An 18,185-nucleotide genomic window follows, 5' to 3' on the forward strand; every position below is an offset into this window, starting at 1 on the left:
AGGCTTTCGGTTCCCGTTTCATCACCAGCACTAGAGTCCCGCGGCCCCTCGATTCCCTCCTATCCTTGTCCATGCGGGAAGGAGAGACGCTGAAGGCCTACTCGGATAGATACTGGGAAATGTATAACGAGATCGAAGGGAAATATGATGACGTCGCCATCAGTACGTTCAAAAGGGTCTTGCCGACCGAACACGGCTTAAGAAAGTCCCTCACTAGAAAGCCAGTCACCAGCGTGCGCCAACTCATGGACCGAATTGATAAGTAGAAAAAGGTCGAGGAGGACCAGCAGATGGGGAAGGGTAAGGCGAAGGTCGTCCCTCAGGAGAGGAGGGACTTCAGGTCGGAACGATTTAACAACAGTAACAGGCCGAGAAGGGACTATGTAGAGCAGTCCGGATCTACTGGGGCTCAGGCAGTCCATGCTGTGTTCCGAGAATCTCTTCACAAAATCCTAGAGAAGGTGAAATATGAGCCTTTCTTTCAGTGGCCAAACAAGATGGCTGGCGACCCTTTGAAGCGTAATCAGAACCTGTATTGCGCATACCATTAGGAGCCCGGTCACACTACTGATGATTGCAGGAACCTGAAGAACTATTTAGACCGGCTCGTCCGAGAAGGGAAGCTGAGGCATCTGCTGCATCGCTCTGAAGGATGGCAAGAACCATCGAACAATGAAACCAGACAAAGTACGTTGAGGCCACCCATTGGCACAATTGATGTCATTCTCGCCGCACCTGGAAGGACAGGATCCGCCCCCTTCAGGGTAATGTCAGTGAGCAGTTTCCAAACTGAGCCAAATGGCAGAGAACCCAAGAGAGCCAGAAAGAGCGCCACGCCATTAATCGGGTTCACGGAGGAAGACAAACAGGGGACTATTCAACCCCATGATGATGCCCTAGTAGTCACACTCAGAATTGGGGGTTATGACGTGAAGAGGATATTAGTTGATCAGGGCAGCGCCGTGGAGGTAATGTATCCTAATTTGTATAAGGGGCTGAACTTGAAGCAAGAAGACCTGTCGCCATACGATTACCCCCTGGTCAGCTTTGAAGGAAAAATCGTTATCCCGAAAGGCATGATCAAGTTGCCTGTGCAAACAGATTCAGACGTGGTAGAAGTGAACTTCATTGTCGTAGATGCATACTCACCCTACACCGCTATTGTTGCCCGGCCATGGATTCATGTGCCATCAACCTTGCACCAAAAAGTAAAATATCCCTCAGGAGATCAAATCAAGGAAATAATAGGGAGCCAAGAAATGGCTAGGCAATGCATGGTGTCGGCAATATCACAACGTCTTAGTAATGAGCCCTCCACTTCAGCTGAGAGGGACTTATAGCAATCAAAGACCTCTGCGCCGACTACGTGTAATGGAGGATCGGCCGTGGATGTGAAGTGTGAGGAGCTAGAGAAAGTACTCGTCGGAGCAGACCCTAAGAGGTTTTTTCAAATTGGTTCAGAACTACGGCCTGAGGAGAAGTCAACACTGACTGCTTTCCTCCGACAAAATATAGATGTGTTTGCTTGGGACCCCTATAAGGCCCCCGAGGTCGACCCAAATTTCATTTGCCACTACCTTAATGTGAACCTGGCCATAACACCTAAGAGGCAGGCTCCTCGACGACCGTCGAAAGAACATACCGACGCCGTGAGAGAAGAGGTTGCGAGATTGAAGAAAGCTGGGGCTATCAAGGAGGTGTTCTATCCCGAGTGGTTGGCTAACACGGTAGTGGTGAAGAAGAAGAGCGGGAAATGGCGGGTCTGCGTAGACTTCACGGACCTGAACAGGGCGTGTCCCAAGGATCCCTTTCCAATGCCCAGGATAGACCGGTTGGTAGATTCAACTATCGGACACCCAAGGATGAGTTTTCTAGACGCCTTTTAGGGCTACCACCAGATACCCTTGGCTGTCGAAGACCAGGAGAAGACTGCTTTTGTCACCCCAGTTAGGAATTACCACTATAAAGTGATGCCCTTCGGCCTAAAAAATGCTGGGTCAACCTATCAAAGGATGATGACCAGGATGTTTGAACAGCAGATGGGTAAAAACGTTGAAGTGTACATAGACGACATGGTGGTTAAAAGTAAGTTAGCCCCCAACCATATTGAAGATCTCGGCAACGTTTTTCAAATACTGAGAAAGTATAAACTACGGCTAAACGCAACCAAATGTTCATTTGGAGTGGGATCTGGAAAATTCTTGGGGTATATGGTGACTCACAGAGGCATTGAGGCAAATCCCGACCAAATAAGAGCCATCCATGGCCTGTAGCCTCCTCGGAACCCTAAAGAAGTCCAGAAGCTTACTGGTATGGTTGCAGCTTTAAACCGTTTCATCTCGCGCTCAGCAGATAGATGCAGGCCATTTTTTCTCCTGTTACACAAGTGGAAAGGATTTGAGTGGAATGAGGAGTGCACTATGGTTTTCCAACAATTAAAGGAGTACCTCGCCCGACCACCAATTATGTCCAGTCCAAATGCCGACGAGGTTTTGTTTGCCTACATAGCAGTGGCCCAGCATGCAGTAAGCTTGGTGCTAATCCGAGAGAACAACGGCACACAACGACCAGTCTATTATGTTAGCAAATCCCTACAGGAGGTAGAAACCCGCTATCTACCCCTTGAAAAGGCTATCTTGGCCGTCGTGCAGGCAACGCGAAAGCTTCCCCACTACTTCCAAGCGCACACTGTGGTGGTGCTAACACAACTCCCCATAAAATCTGTCTTACGCACCGCCAATTACACAAGCAGAATTGCAAAGTGGGGAACTATCCTGGGCGCTTTCGATATTAAGTACATGCCTCGTACTGCTGTAAAGGGCCAGGTCCTTGCCGACCTAATAGCCGAGTTTGCGGAGCCCACGCTAGAGGAACAAAACGTGGCGGGAACACTAGGGGCTGATGAGAAGATGATCAGCGCGGTCTCTCAGCATGAAACACTTGGTGGAAAGCATACATTGATGGCGCGTTGAACCAAAGGGGCTCAGGATTGGGACTTGTCCTGGTCTCACCTGAGGGGATCACAATAGAGAAGTCATTGAGACTCGGTTTTACCGCAACGAATAACGAAGCCGAATATGAGGCACTATTGGAGGGAATGGGAATAATTCAGAAAATGGGGGGGAAATCCGTAGACATGTTCTCGGATTCAAGACTTATTGTGGGGCAGGTAAATGGAGACATGGAGGCAAAGGACGAAAGAATGCAAGATTATCTAGTACGGGTTAAGCACCTGCAGGCCCATTTTCATCAATTCCGCTTGACGCAAATACCCAGAAGCGGGAACACTCATGTCGATTCTCTCGTGACGTTGGCCACCTCCTCGGCCCAACACCTACCTCGAGTCGTTCTGGTAGAAGAGGTCCTCCGTCCATCAACAGAAAGGGCCAATGGGATTGGAATACATAACATCAGGGCAGGACCGAGCTGGATGGACCCTATCGTTCTGTACTTAAAGCATGACACCTTGCCAGACGATAAGGTTGAGGCTGGCAAAATCAGGAGAAAGGCTACTCGATTTTGGTTATCGGAGGACTCCAAGCTTTACAGATGCTCGTTTTCAGGGCCGTATTTACTATGTGTGCACCCAAAGGCTGCAGAGCTCATCCTGGAGGAGTTACATGAAGGAATTTGCGGAAGTCACACTGGGGGTAGGTCTTTGTCCCACAGAGCCTTAACGCTGGGCTATTGGTGGCCGAGCATGCATAAGGAAGCCCTGAATTATGTGAAGAAGTGCGACCAATGCCAGAGATTCGCTCCGAGTATACACCAGCCTGGTGGAGAGCTAAACCCAATGTCCAGTCCCTGGCCATTTGCACAATGGTGCCTAGATATACTTGGTCCATTCCCTAAGGCAACAGGGAATAGAAAATTTCTTCTCGTCGGCACCGACTACTTCACCAAATGGGTAGAGGCTGAGGCGCTGGCAAACATTAGGGACGTCGATGTCAAGAAGTTTCTCTGGAAGAACATAGTCACCAAGTTTGGCACCCCGCACACCCTGGTGTCGGACAACAGGCTCTAGTTTGATAGCAAAGCCTTCAGAAGGTACTGTAGCGAGCTGGGAATTGTCAACCGGTATTCCACGCCAGTTTATCACCAGAGTAATGGCCAAGCAGAAGCCGTCAACAAGACCATAATGAACGGACTGAAAAAGAGACTAGATGATGCAAAAGGAAGATGGGTAGAAGAGTTAGCCCATGTCTTATGGACATACCGCACCACGCCTCGTAGGTCCACAGGGGAAACCCCTTTTTCAATGACCTATAGAGCCGAGGCTGTCATTCCACTGGAGGTGAACTTCCCAACCCAGAGGACCACCACCTTTTGTCCCGCTACCAATGACAAACTTCTAGAAAAGAGCTTGGACCTCATCGACGAAAGAAGGGAAGGCGCGATGGTCCACCTAGCTAACTATCAGCAGAAGCTCAAGCAAGGTTACGACGCCAAGGTGAAGTCCAGGCCATTGGCGCCTGGAGATCTAGTACTGAGGAAAGTCTTGGGCACTGCGAGGAACCCCGCATGGGGAAAGCTCGGACCAAACTGGGAGGGATCGTACCGTATCACTTCTGTAGCTGGCGTAGGAGCCTACTTTTTAGAAGACTTTGATGAATGTGTAGTTCCACGCCCTTGGAATGTAAACAACCTGAAAAGGTACTGTTATTAATGAAAGATGTAATCTTTGGTGCCGTATTGCTGTGCAGTTACTTGAACTAAGTGTTAAACAGAACCCAAGTCCTGCCTAGCTCCTCGGACCATAGACTTGGGGGAAATTAACAATTAGGCTATTCTAGCCAAGTGTTAAACAGAACCCAAGTCCTGCCTGGCTCCTCGGACCATAGACTTGGGGGAAATTAACCACGAAGCAAATCCAACTAGGTGTTAAACAGAACCCAAGTCCTGCCTGGTTCCTCGGACCACAGACTTAGGGGAAATTAACCACGAAGCAAATCCAGCCAAGTGTTAAACAGAACCCAAGTCCTGCCTGGCTCCTCGGACCACAAACTTGGGGGAAATTAACAATTAGGCTATTCTAGCCAAGTGTTAAACAGAACCCAAGTCCTGCCTGGCTCCTCGGACCACAGACTTGGGGAAAATTAACCACGAAGCAAATCCAGCCAAGTGTTAAATAGAACCCAAGTCCTGTCTGGCTCCTCGGACTACAGACTTGGGGGAAATTAACCACGAAGCAAATCCAACTAAGTGTTAAACAGAACCCAAGTCCTGCCTGGCTCCTCGGACCACAGACTTGGGGGAAATTAACCATGAAGCAAATCCAGCCAAGTGTTAAACAGAACCCAAGTCCTGCCTGGCTCCTCGGACCACAGACTTGGGGGAAATTAACCACGAAGTAAATCCAACTAGGTGTTAAATAGAACCCAAGTCCTGCCTGGCTCCTCGGACCACAGACTTGGGGGAAATTAACTACGAAGCAAATCCAACTAGGTGTTAAACAGAACCCAAGTCCTGCCTGGCTCCTCGGACCACAGACTTGGGGGAAATTAACCACGAAGCAAATCCAACTAAGTGTTAAACAGAACCCAAGTCCTGCTTGGCTCCTTGGACCACAGACTTGGGGGAAATTAACCACAAGGCTGTTTTCCGTAAGTGTTAAATAGGGCCCAAATCCTGTCTGGCTCTTCAGACCAGGGACTTGAAAAAATAAGGTTCGCAGCCGATGCGCCTAATTATTAACTATCGTTCTATTCACGTATTCATTCGCTTACGCTCGGTTATCAACAGTTAGTGAAGAAATAGACATCCATTCATGACATAAAAAAAAAGGGGAAGGGAGGCAGACAATAATAAAATTTGAAAGAAAATAACCTTTGTCATTAAAATCTAAAAGTAGTTCTGTTTACAAACATTGGCGAGGCAAAACAAAACGAAATACAAAAAAAATAAGACCAACAGATCCTACACCATTCTCCTAAGAGCCCAGAGCAGGAGTGGGCTGACCACTAGCTGCATGGGTCCCCGGGGCAACCTCCTTGGCCTGAGCGACGATCTCGTTGATGGAAAGGCTGTCCTTAGGTGGCTTGTCCTGCGCGGCCTGCCCATCACCCCTAGCTTCGAGAATAAAGGAGTCTGTTGGAAGAGGCTCTTTGGAGACATTCTGGTCAGGAATTTCGCGTACATCCTCTGGGAAGAAGATGTTCTCAGCCTTCCTAAGATCAGAATCCGCTAGGACAGCTGCCCGATCCAGGGCTACACCCCAAGACGTGGTGATGTACTCCCTGCAGACAATGGCTACCTCCTCGGCCAGCCTAGCCTCAGTTTCATGAACTCCACGCTTATAGGAGGCCGCCATAGCCTTCTCAGCAGCTTCCCTGGCCAAGCGGACCTCCTCCTTGGTCCTTGCAAGCTCAACCTTGAGCGTGGAGACCGCCTGCTGCTCCGCCGTAAGTTTCTCCTTAGATTGGCGGAGCATTATGTGCAGTTCATCAGCTTGTTTTTCGGCATTCTTAAGGCCGGCTTCCGCGCTCGCATGAGCCTTCTTTGCCTCCTTTATTTCTTTATCCTGACGCTCAAAATCCTATTTGAGATCACCAGCAGCCTTTTCAGTGGCATAGCAGGACTGAGCCTTCCTATGCAAGTCCTCGCGAGCCTTCTTGGCCCATTCCTCCGCAACAAAAATCTGTTGAGTAACCTACGCTCGGAAGTAAATAAAAACCTTATTAAAATATGACGATAATAGGGTGCGCAATATAGGGACGAGATAGAAGATTCCACTTACCATGGCCATGTCCCTCTTCAAGGACATGAAAAGTTCCGGTTGGCGAGTCTTTCTGAGCCCCTCCATATCACGGGGCAAGAGAAGAGGTTGCTGCAGGGCCTCGGCCAAGTATGATGCCTGCTCTCATTGGGATTCCCATAGGGTCGCATCCCAAGGGATCGGGCCGCCGTCCAATTCGATCCGAGGCGACCACGTTCGTTGTTCCCTACGAGTGGCTGCCTCGTCTCGGGTATCAGTGGACCTAGTCCTCTTATCTCGGGGCTCTTTTGTTTCCTTGCCCTTCTTCTGAGGCCTGGCCTTCTCACGGCCAATCTCTCCCTCCTCCGTTTATTCTACCTGCCTTTTTCGCCTTAAGTTAGGCGTAGGCTGCAGCGCCGCATTCGACGAGGAGGGAGGGAGAGGAGGAGCGGGAGCCTTAGTGGCAGCTTGTTCCTTCGAGACATCCTTAGAGGACTGCCCCTTGCTCCTATTGGATAGAAGGCCCCTGAGGCCTATCCTCGGCTTCAAGTCCATTCCTTCTTCTTCAATTTCTTCGCTGGTGTCAACTTGTGCGACGACTAGACCAGTATCAGGAGCCGCTGAAGCACAGTCTAAATCGACGTCGGAGTCCGAGAGTTCTACTACCCTGGCCGACACCTCTCCTTCCTCGGGAAAATGGAACTGGTCTATTTGTTCTTCCAAGGATGAATGCGAAGAACCAGCCTCCTCTTTCGGAATAACCACTGGGGGAAAGGCACGTTGGGGAGGCAGCTGAATAGGGGGTAAGTCTGTTGAAGCAAGGAACCCCGATATGGATACGTCAATACGTGCCAATCTTGGACTTCCAGCCCTTATAGCTTGGCCGAGGTCCACCAAGGATCGAGTGAGAGGAACGTAGTCCAAAATCAAAGGAGCCGACCGTAGTTGTCCGTCCACGCTCACGAAAATCTCAGATCTCAGGAGGAAGTTTAGAGCCGGGACGTTGACCAAACTCAACCGAGGGGATGTTCGCTCCTTGTCTGCAAAGGCCGTTAAAGGATTTGTGTTAGTCCGAGGAGGCATGCAACCAAACCAACAAGTTTAAAAAGGAAAAGAAAGTAAGAAAGAAAAAAGGGGGGAGAGCTCGAAACTAAGGTCCTCCCCACAGAATCTAATTCTATGACACCCCACCTGGCTCTCCTGCCCTAGTCGGACAGTGAAGGCCGCCATGCCATGGTCCGAAGACGATCAGATGGTCATCCTTCAAGCCTTTGCTGAACTTGGGAAGACAGGATATCAACCTCACTTCGTCAGTCCTGGACTTTAGGTAATATGAGTCGCCGAGCTTATGGCATTCATAAAGATGAACCACGTTGTGCCATGAAAGGTCGAGGTTCATCTGGTCGTTTAAGGCGTCGGCACACCCCAGGATCCGGAACAGGTTCGCGGTGCACTGGTGTGGGGCCAACCTATGACCACGTAGGTAGTCCCTAGTTATTCTCCCCATTGGAATCGTCATTCCTCCTTCCACGAAGGTTATCATTGGAATTGCGACTTCCCCCGTTCTTCTCTTGAACAAAATCTCCTCCTGGTGGCAATACTCTAAACCTACCTCTGGTGGAATACGATACTTCGCCCTGAAGCCCGCCATACCGGCCGGAGAGTTTACCATTTTTTCAAGCCTACCCATCCCCTGTAATCCTAAACAACATGAAGGCAGTTTGTCTAATGAAGATTAACGAAGAATAAGCGTGCACTTACGGGTAAGAAGCTCGACGGAATCTTCAAGAGAACGGCGGCGAAGGTAAGAACGCGCTGAAGGAGAAGGCTCTATGGTGTTCTGAATGCTGGAGTGTTCGTCAAAAAGCGAGGAAAGAACGCCTTCAAAAACCTTATATACTCAGAGGGAGTTGGACAGACACACTCCCGCCTAGAGCAAATGAAATATTGTCCACCGTTGATCCGGTCTCCAACCGTTGGATTGAAAGAACTTAAAACTCCAAAAGCTGCAGTTACTCCCCCCAGGGTCAATAAATGCCTGCAGCATTAATGAGGCACATAAGGGCACGCCTCCGCACGTGCAAAGCAGGGATCCCCAGCGAATTATCCAGTGGGTATCAAAATCCCGCCTTTCCTCCTCGGATCAAGAAGAAAGAGTCGGAATTTTGAGGGGCTATTGTGGGGGGTAAAGTTCATCAGTCAACAGTGGGCCTTGGCACCCATGCGGGGCCCAACCATAACAGGAAGTGAGGACATGGCCAGAGGACTTCCAGCCCAACCCTGTTGGGCCGGGCCGGGCCTGTTTAAGAGGCGTCCGAGGAGGAATGTCTCCTTGGACGCATCAAAAGGGAGTCCAACACACACCCTTCACGTAGTGGGAAATCGCCCCAAGTCGAAGAAAAATGCTGGACGCACAGGGGGGCAACCACAACTGCCGCATTAAATGCAAGGAAGCTACTTTTCCAGCCGCATTAATGTGGAGAGGACAGGAGAATAGTATTATCTTGGCCAGTGCAACTCACAGAAAAGGAGGATGATGTCCTATGGGACAGACACTCAAGTAGAGGCCCGGATGATCAACAAGTGGAGGGCCATTATCATTCAAAGGATGCTATATAAGAGAAGAAAACCCCCATGACTAGGGGATCGGAAGCTGGAGAGCAAAAAGTAAGGAAAAGAGAGAGAAAAGAAGAGAAGTTCTGTAAGAAAAGCCTAAATTGTTGTTGCATGAACCGTTATCCAGGAGGTTTAATAAAACGTTCCCACGTTTAAATGGTTGCATGGCTTACTAACAATTACTTGCACTCTGTCTTGACCTAGTTCTTCGACCCACTCTCTACAAATTCATTGTTGAGGGTCTTTTAGGCCAGAATCGCCTACTCACTGGGCCTGGGCCCCAAAATCCGCCCCTATAAGTACAATTTAATTTTTAATATGAAATTTTAAATTAATTCTTTTTTCATTTTATTTGTTATTAAATTTAATTATATTATCAAAATATTTTTTATTAAGCTGTGCATCGCACGGGCATAATACTAGTTATATATAATAAAAGTTGGGCTTAAACGCCATGGTTGTATCATGTGGCTTTACCAAATTGCAAAAATTTTAATAAATTTTTAGATTTTAAGAATAGATATATACATATTTTTTGGATAAATATGACAAATTAAGTAATGAAAGAAAATTGTATTTCATTTACAACTATAACAGTTGTGTCTATCTAAAATGTTATCAACAAAGCCTAAAATCAATAGAATAGAATTACTTAAGGATATAATTTAAATAAAAAAGAGAGATAAAAAAACGTTAAAAAAAAAATCGAATTTTCATTTTTTTTCCTACATTTCTTTAAAAAAAACATAAAAGGAAAAAAAGATAAAACTTGCATTTTTTTTTTTCCTACGTTTATTTATTTATTTATTTTTTTGGTGGATGAAAGCATACATATTGTTAGAGTCCCATTTGATATAAAATTTAAATCCTATTAAAAATATAATTGTTAAAAAAACGTGTTATATTGCCATACTAAAAAAATAGAATTAAAAAAAGAAACGTCATATGAATAGATTCAAAGAAAAAAAAAACGTGATTAATGGTTGAGGCAATAACGATGTAAGATAGATTTTTTTTTTTTTTTTTAAGGATATATATTTTTAGAGTCTCATTTGTTATAAAATTTAAATCTTATTGAAAATAGAATTATTAATCAACGTGTTATATTACCATACTAAAAACAAAATAGAATTAATGGTTGTAAGGAAATAGGATATGATTTTTTTTAATTAAAACCTAATTATCAAACGTAGAAAGTTTAAAATAAATTAAAAAATCCACAAAGAACAACACAACTTTATCCTAAGAAGTGATAAAACAATAGATGCAATTAAAGTTGATAAGAACAAATAATATGTTATATTTATGTTAAAAAATCATTATCATTAAATATAACAAATAATATGTTATATTTATCAACCTTCCTACCTATTTACAATACCATACATCTTAAATTACCAAATATCAAGCTTTTCAATTGGGAGGATCAAAATTTTCTCTAATAGTTTTTTTTTTTGGTTTTTCTCTTGCAATAGGCCTCTGAATATTTATTTTTCCATGATTTATATTTCATTGAGTCCAAACATATTTCTTATTTTGTTATTATAACCATTTGAATGAAATCAACACTAAAACAAATGATTTAAATATCAAAATAGGAAATAAAAATTAAATTTCTTTTAAGTGTACAAGTACAATTTATTTTTTAATCTAAAATTTTGAATTAATTATTTTTTCATTTTATTTGTTATTAAATTTAATTATATTATCAAAATATTTTTTACTAAGCCGTGCATCGCACGGGCATAATACTAGTTATATATAATAAAAGTTGGGCTTAGACGCCATGGTTGCGCCTTGTGGCTTTACCAAATTGCATAAATTTTAATAAATTTTTAGATTTTAAGAATAGATATATACATATTTTTTAGATAAATATGACAAATTAAGTAATGAAAGAAAATGATATTTTATTTATAACTATAACAGTTGTGTCTATCTAAAATGTTATCAACAAAGTCTAAAATCAATAGAATAGAATTACCTAAGTATATAATTTAAATAAAAAAAGAAAGATAAAAAATCGTAAAAGAAAAAAACAATCGAACTTTCATTTTTTTGCTATGTTTCTTTAAAAAACATAAAAGGAAAAAAAAATAAAACTTGCATTTTTTTTTCCTACGTTTAATTTTTTTTTGGTGGATGAAAGCATACATATTGTTAGAGTCCCATTTGATATAAAATTTAAATCCTATTAAAAATATAATTGTTAAAAAAACATGTTATATTGCCATACTAAAAAAAATAGAATTAAAAAAAGAAACGTCATATGAATAGAATCAAAGAAAAAAGAAACGTGATTGATGGTTGAGGCAATAAGGATATAAGATAGTTTTTTTTTTTTTTTTTTTTTTTTTAAGGATATATATTTTTGGAGTTCCCATTTGTTATAAAATTTAAATCTTATTGAAAATAGAATTATTAATCAACGTGTTATATTACCATACTAAAAACAAAATAGAATTAATGGTTGTAAGGAAATAGGATATGATTTTTTTAAATTAAAACCTAATTATCAAACGTAGAAAGTTTAAAATAAATTTAAAAAATCCACAAAGAACAACACAACTTTATCCTAAGAAGTGATAAAACAATAGATGAAATTAAAGTTGATAAGAACAAATAATATGTTATATTTATGTTAAAAAATCATTGTAATTAAATATAACAAATAAGATGTTATATTTATCACCCTTCCTACCTATTTACAATGCTATACATCTTAAATTACCAAATATCAAGCTTTTCAATTGGAAGGATCAAAATTTCTCTCTTTTTTTTTTTTTTTTTTTTTGGTTTTTCTCTTGCAATAGGCCTCTGAATATTTATTTTTCCATGATTTATATTTCATTGAGTCCAAACATATTTCTTATTTTGTTATTATAATCATTTGAATGAAATCAACACTAAAACAAATGATTTAAATATCAAAATAAGAAATAAAAATTAAATTTCTTTTAAGTGTACAAGTACAATTTATTTTTTAATCTGAAATTTTAAATTAATTCTTTTTTCATTTTATTTGTTATTAAATTTAATTATATTATCAAAATATTTTTGTAAGGTCACAATTTGGGACCCAAGCCCAAAATGTATGGAGCCTCAGTCCAATGAGCCCGATACAATGAATTTTGTAGAGAAATGGGTTGGAAACTCGGGCCTTAATGAGTTAGACACGCGACCAACATGTCAATATGATAAAGAAAGAAAGATAACATCCATTTACTAGGGAATGTCGTCCTCGGATAAGATCCGAGGAGGAGGTTGATTCTTAATATGTTCTTTTTCTTCTTTTATTTTTTTTTAATTTTTTGCTCTATCCTCTATTTTATATTGTCTTCCTTCCATCTCCACCACCCACATGTAGATTCAGATTTATGGTGCTGATACTTGTCCCATCAGCCCCTCCCTAAAGTCGTTGGGAGTGGTTGTAAAGGTTGGAAAGCAGAGTTCAGTTAGTTGCAGAACACTTAATGCATTGGCAGCAGCTTTCTCTTAGATATTTCCATGCTTCTCTTTGTCCTTTTCTTCCTTAGTACTTATCCTCTTTCATGGTGTGGTCCGATGCGTCACCTTCAGATGACTGACCATCTCCTTTCTCCTTGGCCTGGCCTGGCCGAGGAGGAGTTCTTCCTTGGGTTGGGCCCCTGGCCCAACATGTACATTGGTTTGGGCTTCCTCCTTTATCACCCCCACAATAGCCCCTTGGGATTCTTATTTTCTTTTTCTCAGGAGGAAAGGAGGATCTCGATGTGATAAAAACTCCTTCGCACCCATTTTACCCCATTTCTGTTAATAGGGTTATTTCTTAATTTACCTAGGTCACGTTCCTGACGTTTCGATACACGAGGCGCGCCTCCATTAAGTTCCTCACAAAGCGACGCAGATCCAGCGGTTTAAGGACTTCTTTGGAAATTGTGTGGGATTTATTTTCACCCATAACTTTCTCTTTGAAACCTGGGCGAATTAATTTCTACCAGATTTCGCCTCCTATATAAGACACTTTTGGGGGAATCATTCTTCCTTATTCACAGATCCTTGAGTTCTACAGGAACTTCAAGTTCTTATTCCTTTAGGCATTTCTAGGGACCCTACCATGATGGTGATCAAAGTCTAGAGAATGAAGTGGCCAAGGATAAAGGTGAGGGCAAGGAAAACAAGCTCTCCTCGGAAATCAAGGATGCCGCCAAGATCCAAGATAACGCAATTAAGGCAAGGGAAGCAGAGGCTAAGGGCATTTCTTCATCTCAACCGAGCAAAAAGGAAATTATTCCTTCTTGAGTCAAGACCCGAAGTAGGTGTAGATTGCATCAGATTTTTGGTGCTACAAGATTCAAGTCTCATCTGTTTCTCAGCCTTGATAGTAGAACATCCCGTAACTAGGAGAAGGGGGGGTCCATTAAGCGTTCCCACCTCTTCTTCTTTCTCATCGCCATGCTTGCTCATCGTCGGTACCATTCATATTTGCTCGATTGCTGCTAGAACAACATTGTGGACCTACCATTCCTATGAGCTTTCCCCTTTTTTTTATAGTTAGCTTTTGAAACAGGCTTGCCTAAGCCATTTTGTATATGATGTACTTTCCCTTTATTTAATAAATGAGAACTGCATTTTCACTTTATGAGTCTTCCCTTTTTGCAATAATCGTTTCATGAATGGGTGTGTTTGGTTTTTTTTCTTTCAAATAGGGCTTAGAACTAATGTTGTTCATTGTAATGAAAAGTTGTCACCTTATCTTAATAAAAATTGACAGCGATACACAACTGTTAACTTTGAATTAGTTAACTATATAGGATTAATCAGGAAAATAACCATATGCTCTACACTGTGAATAGTGCAATCATTAAAAAGTGCAGAATTTGAAGTAAGTAATCCGAGGGGACCATCGTGTACTAGGGTTCTGTTTGACGTTTATGATGGTGTTATAGTGTTAATTCCCCTAAGCATCTGGTCTGAGGACTTAGGCGTGCGTTAGGTTCTATCTAAATAAATGAAAGGATGACAGTGTAGTTAGTTTCCCCTAAACCTGTGATTTGAGGAGCCATCCAGGATTCAGGTTCTATTTAAGCACTTCATAGATATGTCATAGTATTAATTTCCCCCAAGTATCTAGTCCAAAGACTCATGCATGCGTTAGATTCTGTTTTCTGCACTTTATAGAGATGTTTTAGTGTTAATTTCCCCCAAGCATCTGGTCCGAGGACTCAGGCATGCGTTAAGTTCTGTTTAAGCACTTCATAGAGATGTTTTGGTGTTAATTTCCCTCAAGCATCTGGTCCGAGGACTCAGACATGCGTTAGGTTCTGTTTAAGCACTTCATAGAAATGTTTTAGTGTTAATTTCCCCCAAGCATGCTGGTCCGAGGACTCAGGCATGCATTAGGTTCTATTTAAGCACTTCAGAGAGATGTTTTGGTGTTAATTTCCCCCAAGCATCTAGTCCGAGGACTCAGGCATGCGTCAGGTTCTATTTAAGCACTTCATAGAAATGTTTTAGTGTTAATTTCCCCCAAGCATCTTGTCCGAGGACTCAGGCATGCGTTAGGTTCTGTTTAAGCACTTCATAGAGATGTTTTAGTGTTAATTCAGGCAAGCGTTAGGTTTTGTTTAAGCACTTCAAAGAGATGTTTTGGTGTTAATTTCCCCCAAGCATCTAGTCCGAGGACTCAAACATACATTAGGTTCTGTTCAAGCACTTCAGAGAGATGTTTTAATATTAATTTCCCCCAAACATCTGGTCCAAGGATTCAGGCATGCATTAGGTTCTGTTTAAGCACTTCATAGAGATGTTTTAGTGTTAATTTTCCCCAAGCATCTGGTCATCTGGTCTGAGGACTCAGACATGCATTAGGTTCTGTTTAAGCACTTTAGAGAGATGTTTTGGTGTTAATTTCCCCAAAGCATTTGGTTCGAGGACTCAGGCATGTGTTAGGTTCTGTTTAAACACTTTAGAGAGATGTTTTAGTGTTAATTTCCCCCAAGCATCTGGTCCGAGGACTCAGGCATGTTAGGTTTTGTTTAAGCACTTCATAGAGATGTCGCTCCGTAGAGATGTCGTGATCAGCCCCACTTCAGATCATCTTTGATTCGTAGTGCCATCAGTATGCACTATTCTAGACAAAGGGTTCCATGCAGCGAGACCATACCAACTAATTTCCATATACATCCTGTGCTTCTATCATTAGGTCCATGAGAAACTGGCCCTTGACGGAGGCACATGACGCATATTTAATGTTGAAAGCCCCCAATATTGTTCTGCACGGAGAAATTCTCCGTATAGCATGCACCACGGCCAAAATGGTCTCTTCCACCAATGGTCGATACATTGTTGCATTGCCACCGTGTGTTGAGCGTTCAACTCTAAAACACCGGGTTCCCCACAGACGGCGCCAATTGTAAGGTCACAATTTAGGACTCAAGCCCAAAATGTATGGAGTCTCGGTCAAATGAGCCCGATACAATGAAATTTGTAGAGAAATGGGTTGGAAACTCGGGCCTTAACGAGTTAGACACGTGACCAACATGTCCAAATGATAAAGAAAGAAAGATAACATCCATTTACTAGGGAATGTCGTCCTCAGATCTTATCCGAGAAGGAGGTTGATTCTTAATATGTTGTTTTTCTCCTTTTTTTTTTTTTTTTTTTTTGTTTTGTTTTTTCTCTATCCTCTATTTTCTTCCTTCCATCTCTACCGCCCACGTGTAGATTCAGATTTATGGTGTTGATACTTGTCCCATTAGCCCCTCCCCAAAGTCGTTGGGAGTGGTTGTAAAGGTTGGAAAGTAGGGTTCAGTTAGTTGCAGAACACTTAATATATTGGTAGCAGCTTTCTCTTAGATATTTCCATGCCTCTCTTTGTCCTTTTCTTCCTTAATACTTATCCTCTTTCATGGTGTGGTCCGATGCATCACCTTCAAATGACTGACCGTCCCCTTTCTCCTCGGCCTGGCCTATCCGAGGAGGAGTTCTTCCTTGGGTTGGGCCCCTGGCCCAACATGTACATTGGTTTGGGCTTCCCCGTTTATCACCCCCAGAATTTTTTATTAAGCCGTGCATCGCATAGGCATAATACTAGTTATATATAATAAAAGTTGGGCTTAGACGCCATGGTTGCACCATGTGGCTTTACCAAATTGCAGAAATTTTAATAAATTTTTAGATTTTAAGAATAGATATATACATATTTTTTGGATAAATATGACAAGTTAAGTAATGAAAGAAAATGGTATTTCATTTACAACTATAATAGTTGTGTCTATCTAAAATGTTATCAACAAAACCTAAACTCAATAGAATAGAATTACCTAAGGATATAATTTAAATAAAAAAGAGAGATAAAAAAACGTAAAAGAATAAAAAATAGAATTTTCATTTTTTTTCCTACGTTTCTTTAAAAAACATAAAAGGAAAAAAAAGATAAAACTTCCATTTTTTTTTTCCTACGTTTAATTTTTTTTTTTTTTTTTTGGGTGGATGAAAGCATACATATTGTTAGAGTCCCATTTGATATAAAATTTAAATCCTATTAAAAATATAATTGTTAAAAAACGTGTTATATTGCCATACTAAAAAAAATAGAATTAAAAAAAGAAACGTCATATGAATAGAATCAAAGAAGAGAAAAAAAAAAAAACGTGATTGATGGTTGAGGCAATAAGGATATAAGATAGATTTTTTTTTTTTTTTTTTTAAGGATATATATTTTTAGAGCCCCATTTGTTATAAAATTTAAATCTTATTGAAAATAGAATTATTAATCAACGTGTTATATTACCATACTAAAAACAAAATAGAATTAATGGTTGTAAGGAAATAGGATATGATTTTTTTTAATTAAAACCTAATTATCAAATGTAGAAAGTTTAAAATAAATTAAAAATCCACAAAGAACAACACAACTTTATCCTAAGAAGTGATAAAACAATAGATGAAATTAAAGTTGATAAGAACAAATAATATGTTATATTTATGTTAAAAAATCATTGTAATTAAATATAACAAATAATATGTTATATTTATCACCCTTCCTACCTATTTACAATACTATACATCTTAAATTACCAAATATCAAGCTTTTCAATTGGAAGGATCAAAATTTTCTCTAATAGTTTTTTTTTTTTTTTTTTTGGTTTTTCTCTTGCAATAGGCCTCTGAATATTTATTTTTCCATGATTTATATTTCATTGAATCCAAACATATTTCTTATTTTGTTATTATAACCATTTGAATGAAATTAACACTAAAACAAATGATTTAAATATCAAAATAGGAAATAAAAATTAAATTTCTTTTAAGTGTACAAGTACAATTTATTTTTTAATCTAAAATTTTGAATTAATTTTTTTTCATTTTATTTGTTATTAAACGCGCAATCCTTGCCATTTTTTTTCTTTTGATTTCCTAGAACTGTGGCATGGAGCTTTGTTTTGCTTTTCTTCTTTTCTTTTTTTGTTTAATTAGACATGATTTTTATTTTTTAATAAATTTAGGTGATTTTTTTTTGGTTGCTTGTCACTTTTTTATTTTAATTGTGCATCATTTTATAAAAATGGTATATGAGTAAATTTATACAAACTCATTTTTTCCATCCCTCCACTTTTTCACTCCCAACCAAACAAAAATGTGGGAAAATAAAATCTTTTCTATTTTCCCTCTTTTCCACCTCTCCAACCAAACAGACCCTAAGTGATGAGAAAGAAATAGTGTGCCCATGTCATAGTTAGAACAATTGTGACAAAATGCATATAGAAACGTGTAGTATTAGCATTATTGTTATTGTTGTGGGGAGAGAAATATTGGAACCTTGAATATTTATTTGGAGAAATTACACTTTACCACCCTAAACTATACCTCATGTTACACTTTGCTTCCTAAA

At 40.8% G+C, this 18,185-nt stretch overlaps 2 protein-coding genes across 2 annotated transcripts; both read left to right on the forward strand.

Annotated features, from left to right (window-relative positions):
• Positions 1 to 290: 290 nt before the first annotated feature.
• Positions 291 to 1,340, forward strand: LOC115991030. The gene is made up of 2 exons (XM_031114786.1): positions 291 to 532; positions 581 to 1,340. The coding sequence occupies exons 1-2, from the start codon at positions 291 to 293 to the stop codon at positions 1,338 to 1,340; spliced, it is 1,002 nt and encodes a 333-aa protein (XP_030970646.1).
• A 1,775-nt stretch (positions 1,341 to 3,115) lies between these two features.
• On the forward strand, positions 3,116 to 5,757 carry LOC115991031. The gene is made up of 3 exons (XM_031114787.1): positions 3,116 to 3,907; positions 4,103 to 4,636; positions 5,743 to 5,757. Exons 1-3 carry the CDS (start codon positions 3,116 to 3,118, stop codon positions 5,755 to 5,757), a joined length of 1,341 nt encoding a protein of 446 aa, XP_030970647.1.
• Positions 5,758 to 18,185: the final 12,428 nt, after the last annotated feature.

The sequence above is a fragment of the Quercus lobata genome, chromosome 5, assembly GCF_001633185.2.
Source record: "Quercus lobata isolate SW786 chromosome 5, ValleyOak3.0 Primary Assembly, whole genome shotgun sequence".
NCBI lineage: Eukaryota > Viridiplantae > Streptophyta > Magnoliopsida > Fagales > Fagaceae > Quercus > Quercus lobata.

What these genes read in the sequence shown, in the direction of transcription:
- LOC115991030 (XM_031114786.1), top strand. Translation starts at nt 291, where the DNA reads ATGGGGAAGGGTAAGGCGAAGGTCGTCCCTCAGGAGAGGAGGGACTTC. An exon ending in TTGAAGCGTAATCAGAACCT is followed by an intron (nt 533 to 580) that starts GTATTGCGCATA and finishes TGATGATTGCAG; the next exon opens with GAACCTGAAGAACTATTTAG.
- LOC115991031 (XM_031114787.1), top strand. Translation starts at nt 3,116, where the DNA reads ATGGGGGGGAAATCCGTAGACATGTTCTCGGATTCAAGACTTATTGTG. An exon ending in CCGACTACTTCACCAAATGG is followed by an intron (nt 3,908 to 4,102) that starts GTAGAGGCTGAG and finishes GTTTATCACCAG; the next exon opens with AGTAATGGCCAAGCAGAAGC.